Source organism: Amblyraja radiata, chromosome 24 (assembly GCF_010909765.2).
Source record: "Amblyraja radiata isolate CabotCenter1 chromosome 24, sAmbRad1.1.pri, whole genome shotgun sequence".
Lineage (NCBI taxonomy): Eukaryota > Metazoa > Chordata > Chondrichthyes > Rajiformes > Rajidae > Amblyraja > Amblyraja radiata.
Window position 1 is genome coordinate 32,241,229 of NC_045979.1, and position 10,782 is coordinate 32,252,010.

The 10,782-nt window shown below is 39.8% G+C and overlaps 1 protein-coding gene across 8 annotated transcripts in view; it reads left to right on the forward strand.

The window, feature by feature from the left end:
- The window catches only part of nfya (nuclear transcription factor Y subunit alpha), a 30,500-nt gene extending 24,904 nt beyond the window's left edge, over window positions 1-5,596 (forward strand). For 4 of the 8 annotated variants that reach the window (XR_004415609.1, XR_004415610.1, XM_033042847.1 and 1 more), the window contains 2 exons: window positions 1,629-1,670; window positions 3,253-5,596. Coding sequence is in view for 5 of the 8 variants with exons in the window: in XM_033042847.1 (XP_032898738.1) it covers window positions 1,629-1,637 (9 nt within the window). In the remaining 3 variants the exon portion in view is untranslated. The remainder of the gene's footprint in view (window positions 1-1,628; window positions 1,671-3,252) is intronic. The other 4 variants (XM_033042846.1, XM_033042843.1, XM_033042845.1 and 1 more) reach the window with 1 other exon arrangement.
- Window positions 5,597-10,782: the final 5,186 nt, after the last annotated feature.

Sequence of the window (10,782 nt, forward strand, 5' to 3'; positions counted from 1 at the left end):
CAGTATGAGTGTGGCATCAATTTGAATCTGAATATACAACAGTCCTGTATTATTTCTCCAGAATTACTTCTTGAAGGATAGTGGAATCTGCAGTTGCATCATAAATTATATAAGGACTAGAAATTGAATTTAGCCGGCGATGTCAAATTCTGAAGACTCCATCACTTACTCGCTTTCAGACAGCCACTTGCATGCCCTCCTGAATTAATTGTGGCCGTTGACCACTTTCAGGAACATAATCAGGAAACTTGTGTAGGAAAGAACTGCTAGTGCTGGTTTAAATCGAAGGTAGACACAAAATGTTGGAGTAACTCAGCGGGGCCGGCAGCATCTTTGGAGAGAAGGAATGGGTGACGTATCTGGTCAAGACCCTTCAGACTTATAGTCAGGAAACGCCCAGCCTCTATTCAGTTCCACGGTGATTCCTGCTGCCTCTCAGATTGAGAAAATGCTCACAGCTGTACTTGATAATGAGGGTGGATCACAATGAATGTCATTTACAGTCAGCTCTTATGTTCGCTCTCAGGGGGAGTCGATTTGGAAAGCTCCAGATGAAGGAATTGCCTCTATCCATTAATTGCAAAGAAAGCAGTACGTCAATCACGATGACTGCTAACTTGAAGAACCACTGAAGTTAGTCAGTACCATTGCACTTTTCATTTTGTGGATGCATCACCAGCGGGGTAATGGGATGAGTGGCCAGCTCCATGTATAACCAGCCTACATCTGTGCTTCCTGAATAATGTGTCTCATGCACTCGTCTCAGGAGTTTATACCATCACTGTCCTTTTTCAACAACATGTCTTGCTCTGAATACATTCTGCTCATACTCCCATGTGTGTTGTATTCCAAGGAGAATGCCAATTAAAGCAGCCACGTTTGGCATCAACTGGTCACTGTAAAAGCTTGAAATTAGTAACCTTTGAAGTCTCACAACTCCATCGACATGAAAAAAACAAAGTAACAGTTGTAGAATTGTAACAATAACAGTCAAATCAACAAGAAGCTAAATAATTGATAAATCATACAAATCATAAATAAAACTATTGCAAGTCCGATCCTTTGTTGAATTTTCATGATGTGTATACAGCCGGTGGATGCTCACTGTGTGTGTGCAATAATAACCCCACCAATATGTATGATGACATTTGGTGCACAATAATGGTCTGCAGACATAGTTTGAGATTCAAAGGGGGTTTGCAATGATGCCAATTTTTTTAACAGGAAACCTGTACCCATAACATTAATTTAGTTTCAGTACTGACGGATCTGCTGTATATTTCCAACGTTATATGATTTTGATCAGATTTTATTGACGAGAGCCTGATCTCCTGCATCAAATGGATGTTGCAAACTTGTAGGTGGTGATGCCCATTTTTGAGCATAAATGCTGCATAAGTAAGGTCTATCCTGTCATTTGTTTCTTGTGAGAATATAATTTTAACTTGCCATTCTTTCCCATCTTGAATATGTACAGTTCAAAATGTTAAAAGCTTTGCAACGTATTTTCTTTACCAGTGGTTATTTAGCCACTGACAGTTGCCTTTATGCATATTGAAAACCAACCCTTAAGGTTGTCATCTGTGATTTGTGTGACATTTATTTGTATATTTATATTTATTCAACAGCCTGAATGATTTCTTGGTAGGCTAGAGAAAAATCATAAAAAGGTACGGTATTATTCTGTTACACTTTAAGAGTGAGGTACTTACTTCACACTCCACTAACCTGCTCTTCAACAAACATCATCCTATGGTGCATTTTCAGTCAATTTACAATTGATGGTAAAGCATGAAGGACAAATCAGTGTTTCTGCACATTAAAACCATTAAAGCATTACCTTTCTCACCATAAAAAAAAACTAATTGAATTAGCAATCTTGCAGAGCAGTCATGATGTATCTAGGTTTCTTTTATATACATTTTGCAATAATGCAACTAATCATTGACGTGGTTTTTTGAAAGTTGTTTGTAGCCGGTTCCAGTACTCTGATTTGCAACATCTCTTTTGTAAAAATTGCTTTTCTTTATCCGGTGACTTATGTCATATTGTTTGATAGATTCATCAAGTAAGTTTGAGATCTCATTGTTCACTTAACTCCAGTCAGTAACTTTTGTTTCTATTATTTTTGTGTCAAATTCGATGTATATAAGCAAGATGACAAGTCTTGTATCCACTTAAACTTACACATAACTGACTTCTGTGTTTTCAAAGAAGCTCCTTGATTTTTGTATGTACTGTGGAAGTTGTTTGTTGCTATAAGCAATGGGCTTGTGGTTTTGTGCTGTGCTGTATGGATCAGCATACTGAATCATGTTATTCTGATGTTAGCAATTCAATAGATTTTGTAATGATGAATTGATCTTGATTGGTAATCATGAAATATGAAGGAGAGCTCTCATTGCACTATTACCGAACATTCAGTGTTAAAACTGTAAGAGCTTTCTTTCCTGGACAAAAGCCAGGACTGAGTCATAGTCATTGAGCAAAATGCCATTAAGGTCAGAATGTTTAAAAGAAGCAGTTGAATCACGAATGGTGGGTTTTGTTTCAAAAGCCTAGTTGTTTTAAATGAATTCCAGCATAGGGTAGAGTGTTGGATTTTGATTGTCACAGTTAATAGAGATGGAGGAGAGACATGGTGCAGAAAAATACAAGTGTACGATGAAGAATAACAAGGATCATTTAAGAGGTATTGGAACTTTCCCGTGTATAGACATGTTCAGACCTTGGACCAGCCTTCAGTTTGTGTTGAAGAGGCAGAAGTCTTCACATGGATTGAGACAATAGAGATTGTTGATTCTACCAAGGTCTTAAGCAGTGGGCTAAGAATTGGGACATCAAGAGTAAAAGATTATATCAAATGGGATTTTTTGCTGATGTGTTAGGACCCATGGAGTGCACTGTAGGATCAGTAATGCAATGCTTGCAAGAAACTGCCATCGAAACTTTAAATATATAGATTTAGCATAGTTTGAAGTTTTGGAACAACATATTAATATGTAAAGGGTGGTAAGAATTCAGTTTTCTGAAAACCTTGTCAATAGAGTGTATCAGAATATCTTCTGCAAATTGGCATTCCCACTGATTACACCTACCATTTTCCACATTGAACACTTTAGACCATTCAAATCAGCTCAAATGTTATGAATTGTGTTGGAGAATTTCTGAAAATGTATAAATACTATTGGTGGAATTTTTACAAAGCCTTGTTAATCTTTTCAATCGTTCATTTTCTTCCCTTTTCCACAGAAACACCAGCAGCAGAGTGAAGAAATAATTGGTCAGGTGATCAGGGTGGCCTAAATCTCTGCTTTATGCATCTGTTTTGAAACGAGAACCAGTTAAAATTGACGGTCTCTCCTCACTCCACAATTCCTGCATTGACTGCCTGTCCTGCATTCCTCAAACTGAAATGGAGGTTTATAATGAAAAAGTCTTCTCGGCAAAAAAAAAGTGTATTTTGCTGCAGAACTTTAAAAGATGTAAACTTAAAATGTATAACAGGGACAAAAAACACCAACAGAAAAAAACCTTGAATAACTTTGTTTAGACCAAATGGAGGAAACTAATTTGAAGACAGTTTTCAGTTGTGATGGTATTTAGTGTGTATTAGTTTGAGACAGAGGGGGGGTGGGATACCCACTTGATACTCTGACTTGAAGGAGGTTGGGGGAGTAGTGTCCTGTAAATTGATTAAGTTAATGACGAACTTTGTTGGGGGGGGGGGGGGTACTGGATTATGTGTGGATTTATGGTATCCTCTTGTAGATGTGGAGGGGTGGAATGAGTTACTGATGCATATGGTATGTTATGAAAATCACATGAATTTGTATTTTTTTTCCAGTGTTTGTTAATTAAGAGATAATGTATAACTGCTTTTTTTTAATGAAAATTTGTTGTATATGATGCAAATATTTTGTAAAATGTAGCAAAAACTGCTCTGAGACAGTAGACCATTTTGAAAGATGATCAATTTATTTACAGAAAAGGTGAGTTTGGTGCAATTCATTGCTTTATATATGGTTATAATGCACTAAAGAGGTTTGTTCTTAAAACATGTGATGCTGTGTTTATAGACTAGTAAATAAGTGTAATATGAGCTAACACTGCAGGGCAGATTTTCCAGTATTAAAATAGGCAAATTCAACCTGGACACAACTAAACATTCAGCAGAGGGAAGCTAGAGCACACATCTATGGTTCTTATTGCTGCTTGATGTCCAACCTTGAACGAGGATAGCTCAGTGGTGCACTTCAGTTACATTGCATGCCAGCTTCCATTGTCTTGCAACACTGCAAGAGTGAAACTAGCATGTTTGCAGAAGTAAGCTGTTGCCAACAAGGTTGCATTCTTGTAGGTCGCCTCTTGAGAGGAAGGAAAACAGGTTCTTTCTTAATAAAGTTCCACTGTGGCCATGGTTGTACCAGTTACTGAAGTGGTTCTGTTATACTATTTTTGACATGCAAGTTACATCCCATTATTTAAATACATACAAAATGGTATACTGTCTCTTCAGAAAGCAGTATTTGGCTTCTACTTATGCAATTCCTTTTTCAAATATTGCGTAATTTTACCATCTCGGAACTATATGCAAGTTCAAAAGAGAAATCATTTAATTCTGAGGCTTTTATGCCATGTTAAAATATACAACTTTGGGCTTCTAATGATTGGATCCAAGTAACACTGAAGCTGCATAATTTTTCAGACTACAATCATATTTGGTTGCTATAGTCTTAGCATGGATCAAAATACAGCTCATAAGGAATCAAGAGCAACCCTCAAGGATGGCTGTGAAATTTCAAAAACACTCAGTGATATTGATGCAGCACTTGATTCTGACCCTTTATTACACAAATTGAACTGTTTTCCTGGTAGAGAGGAAGTGTATGGTGTTAAGATAGGATTTATAATCTAACCTAGGAAGGATTTGTCACTCCTGAAGCAGATAAATCTTTTAGGCATGGATCAGATTTCATATCCAGTTCATGGCAAGTCTCAGTGAAACGGATACTCTGGGTAATTGATTCAATTTATTATAAACATTTGCCCACAAAACTAAAGTGGTGAGAAACAACTACCAAATACAACTATCACACCTCTCAACAATGATCAGAATGGCAAGGGAAATAGTATTTACAATTTCACATTGGGTTCTAAAGGTCTTTCAAACCTCCACTTTTAAATTCTAAGTGCATGCAGGTGTAAAGTACATTAGAGGACAAATTTGGGTTTCTGATTCTTAAAGCAATACTTTCCACACATACATAAGAAAAGAAAATCTACCCAGCCAGCTATTGCCATTTTACCCTTGCATCCATTAACTTTACAGTGACTGGGTAATACTGAAACTCAGTCTTAAGGGCTTTGTATATCAGGTAGAACATTTAATTGTTGAAGATACTATAAATGTCATGCAGGTTATAAATATTTCAACCAATGCATTGAAATGAGTGCAACTTGTTTTTGTATATAGGTTACAGATTTATAATTTTTTATATACAGCATTTGGTTTGTTAGCATGAATCTCAATTTAGCTGTAGAGAAAAAGTACTGTGTACATGGTTCAGCTAATAAAACCATATCATTTTAGTAATTTAAGACTCATTTATGTCAATAGTTGCTGGATTACGAGTTGGTCTAATATGAACAAATATTCTATTTTCTGCTGCACGAGTTAAGGAAATGGCATTTTAATCATCTAACCCAAGTTTTCATTATTTACTATTTGAACGTTTAGAAGACACTTGGACAGGTACATGGATAGGATTAGAAGGATACGAGACAAACACAGGCAGGTGCAGCTAGTGTTGGGGGGCAGGGACAAGTTGGGCCGAAGGGCCTGTTTCCCCACTGTCAAGTCAACTTTATTTGTCACATACAAGATGTGCAGTGAAATGAGAGTGGCAATGCCTATGGATTGTGCAAAAACTATAGAACAGAATCAATATTAACATGTTAGAATTTTTTTTTTAATACACAGCAGTAAATTAGTACAGTAAATTAGTCCCTGGTGACATAATAGTTTACAGTTCTGATGGCCTGTGGGAAGAAACTCTGTCTCATCCTCTCTGTTTTCACAGTATGACAGCGGAGGTGTTTACCTGACCGTAGCAGCTGGAACAGACCATTGCTGAGATGGTATGGGTCCCCCATAATGTTGCTGGCTCTAGATCTGCACCTCCTGGTGCATAGGTCCTGCAGGGGGCGAGTGTAGTTCCCATAGTGTGTTCGGCCAAACGCACTACTCTCTGCAGAGCCTTCCTGTCCTGGGCATAGCTGTTCCCAAACCAGATTGGGATGTGGCCGGACAAGATGCTTTCTACAGCCCCAGAGTAGAAGCACTGAAGAATCCTCAGAGAGACTCTGAATTTCCTCAGCTGTCTGGGGTGGTAAAGGCACTGCCTTGCCTTAGCGTGTGTTGTCCATTTCAGATCCTCTGTGATGTGGACTCCCAGGTATTTAAAGCAGCTCACCCTATCCACAGTAGTCCCATTTATCTCCAATGGCGTGTACGTCCTCGGATGTTGTGCCCTTCTAAAGACCACAATCAGCTCTTTAGTTTTTGTGATATTCAAGAGGAGGCTGTTGTCCTGACACCATAGTGCCAGATCAGCCACCTCCTCCCGATAGGCCTTCTCATCGTTATCGGAGATCAGGCCCACCACCCACAGTATCATCAGCAAACTTGATGATGGAGTTGGAGCTGAACCTGGCCACACAGTCATGTGTGTACAGGGAGTACAGTAGGGGGTAGGTTTGACTGACATGCATGTGGTGTAACAATAGGCCATGATCACCTAGACAAGAGGTTGTTACCATGGCATTACTCTTGTTTGCTCAAACGTTAACGACATACTAACACAGCTGTTTGGTGTGCTATTAGATGGAAAAATTGTTAAAACATTCTCCACAGTATAATGTTTTTGTTAGTAAAGAACAGTTGAAAGTTGGAATAAATGGTTGCCGTTGCGAGCCACTCGGCTTTGATATTAAAAGCTTTGCTCCTCAACATTTCCTGCATGATTAATCAACTGCCAATTAACCAGGCATCGGAAATGTCCTCGTTCTTCAGGGAACGGGGATTCCCCTCCGCCACCATAGATGAGGCTCACACCAGGGTCTCATCCATACCCCGCAACACTGCTCTCTCTCCCCATCCCCGCACACGCAACAAGGGCAGAGTCCCTCTGGTCCTCACCTTTCACCCCACCAGCCGGCAAATACAACACATAATCCTCCGCCATTTCCGCCACCTCCAACGTGACCCCACCACTCGCCACATCTTCCCATCTCCCCCCATGTCTGCCTTCCGCAAAGACCGCTCCCTCCGCAACTCCCTCGTCAATTCTTCCCTTCCCTCCCGCACCACCCCCTCCCCGGGCACTTTCTGTTGCAACCGCAAGAAATGCAACACCTGTCCCTTCACCTCCCCCCTCGACTCCATTCAAGGTCCCAAGCAGTCGTTCCAGGTGCGACAAAGGTTCACCTGTATCTCCTCCAACCTCATCTACTGCATCCGCTGCTCTAGATGTCAGCTTATTTACATCGGTGAGACCAAGCGTAGGTTGGGCGACCGTTTCGCCGAACACCTCTGCTCAGTCCGCCTTAACCTACTTGACCTCCCGGTGGCTCAGCACTTCAACTCCCCCTCCCATTCCCAATCCGACCTCTCTGTCCTGGGTCTCCTCCATTGCCAGAGTGAGCAACAGCGGAAATTGGAGGAACAGCACCTCATATTCCGTCTGGGGTCCTTGCGCCCTTATGGCATCAACATTGAGTTCCCCCAATTTGGCTAGCCTGTGCTGTCCCCTCCCCTTCCTTCACCCTCTAGCTGTCTCCTCCCACCCTCCTATCCGCCCGCCCTCGGGCTCCTCCTCCTCCCTTTTTCCTTCTTTCTTTCCCCACCCCCCATCAGTCTGAAGAAGGGTTTCGGCCCGAAACGTCGCCTATTTCCTTCGCTCCATAGATGCTGCTGCACCCGCTGAGTTCCTCCAGCAAGTTTGTGTACCTTCGATATTCCAGCATCTGCAGTCCCCTTTTGATAACTTAATTATCTGGTGCCTAATGTATTGACCAAGTTAAAAAGGGCAACAGAATAATACATTGCAATGCTGAACCACTGGCTAAATTTATGAGACACATCTAACTAGTATACATGCCCCCTCAGGCCGAATCTCATCAATTTGGATTAGGTTGGTAGGCTACAATTCAATTACCTCATTAAGGTCACATTTGATTCACTCCTTTAGTGCAAACTGAATGATTAGCCCACTTTGTACAATCTTCAAAAAAAATGATAGGAATTGACCACATTACCAACTACTGCTCTCACAAGTTAAAGCACAGTTGCAAAGGGAAAAAAATCCACTTTGTGGCCTATCTCATGGGTCCAGAACAATAACCATCACACCAATGGCACTGAACCTTGACATTTAATGGTCTTCACTGGCATGCAATCAACATGACTAAATGTCTCCTACATTCCAAAGTTGTTGTGATGGGTGGACTAATTGACCATTATAAACTACTGTGTGAGAGGGTGGTAGGACCCCCCCTACCATGGGAAAGAGGAGAGTTGAGAAAAGTTTAAGTCAATTAAACTTGGGAAGTGGAATTACTCTGGCATTGACTAAGGGACAAAATGGCCATCCATGTAACAAAAAGCGCAGCCAGTTAGGTGTGCTCAAATATCTGTTCTGCTTCATCCCAAAAATTCGCTTGCTCCTGAGTAACATAACCCACAAATTCCTCCTCGGTTTCCTTAAATTTCATGGACTACATTTGAATACTGAAAATAGCTCATTGTAAAGGAGAGGATTGGCAGAACGTTCAATCCAGATGTTCACTATTTTTTTTGCACAAACTAATATTGCTCGAGGAAAAAGGTAAGCATTCAAAGTTAAACATTTTAAATTCAAAATGTAGGTGCTATTTACTCGTAATCAACCTTGAATAGTTCACATTCATTTCAAAAGGCTGGCAAGATTGGTGTCATATTTTGAATAATCCATACGAGTAGTATATTTCTTTCTTCAAAAGATAAAGACATGTTTGACATCATTCTACCATTTAAAAAAAAAATCTCATCTATTTGATTATACTTAACTGCACCACCTGGTGATGAGGATTGATTTGCCACCCCATCTTGTTGCTAAGCAATGCCACATTTGAGCTGTTCATTGTAGAAAAATGAACTGCAGATACTGGTTTACAAAAAAAGGACACAAAGTGCTGGAGAAACTTAATGGGTCAGACAGACTTTGCTATCCATCCCTGGTTCTCTGGTGATGCTGCCTGATCTGAGTTACTCCAGCACTGTGTCCTTTTCCCCCTCCCACCTCTCTTCATTGTTCTGCACGAGAAGATTGAAAGGTGGGATCTATTAAGAGCAAATTAGGTTCAATTAATTGTAATAGAATGGTTGAGGCAAGTGATCACAGAACCAGTCATGCATGCTCTTCATAAACTCTTACACTCAGGTGCACTAGTATTTTCAATACTGGTTCAGATTTCAGACTTTTGCGCACTTAGACCACATTGTGTGTGAAATATAGGGGCGTGGTTACAACTCCAACTTGCATCAACATTGGGTTATGGGAGCTCTTGGTGAAGGGTAGCCATTTACAACTGAAGCCTATTTCAGGTAACCGATCTCTGTACATTGCGGTAAGACAAGTTACACCAAGAATACCATATAAAATGAGTTTCCTTAAGAATTTAATTACAATTTAACATACATACGAGCACTTAGCCCTGAATTTGCAGAGCATCCATTTTAAAATGTAGGGATATATAGAGATTTACTCTTTTCTCCTTCCAGATTGAGTGTGTCAGACTCAACAGGGGTCATACCACATGCCAGTGAAAATTAATATCATTCCAAGATTGTATATTATGTTTTAAAGCCAAAGTTTGAGTATTCTATTTGGGTAAAAATTGGGTATTCTGACACTGGATAAGGTTCATGACCACCTCATGGGCATGGATTTATATGGATTTAAATCAATCAAGGAGCCCGCAATGAGGAATGAAACTTTTGAACACATGTTTGTCTTTCCTCTCAGCCTTTCTTTCAAAAGCTGAAGACAGATTTTATTGCCAAGTTTGCTATTTAAACCAATTAATTTATTTTGCTTGGGGTGGGGTAGAAGAAGTGGTCATCTGTTTATAAAAGTTTCAAGTAGAAGAATTTTAATTTAAAAAAACACTTCAACATTACTCAAAGTTATGAGTCTTCGTGGCCCTTTGATCTTGTGCAATAAGATCTAGCTTGCTCCATTATCAAAGACTATGCAGCTATGTTATCCTTTGTTGATAACTCAAGTTGCTCAGCACTAATGTTGGCCATGAATTTTCAGAGCAAGTGTAAATCAAGTGCTGTTGCCCGCACCACTTCAATTACAAATTAATCATGTGCCTTAACCATTTTTGGTGCAAACCTTTGTAAAAAAAAAAAGAGCAATAGAAATGCTATTCAAAGCAATTAATATTTTTAAGTGGTACTTGCACTAGATTAGTTAATCCATTTAGTATCATTTACCAAGGCCATGCCATTCTGCCATTTGCAATTACACATTGCTAAGATACTTTTAGCTGCTCTTTGCACTTAAATAAAGGTCTAGAATAGAATGCAATTCATCCCAAGCTGTTGTAGTCAACTGTTTTGCAAAGTCTGAAATACTGCAAGCATTTCAGTGAATTAACCAAAAGTAGTTCATACCAAGACTAAAAGGGGATTCAATGCCCAGCAATGAGGCACAGATGTACCACCTGCACAGG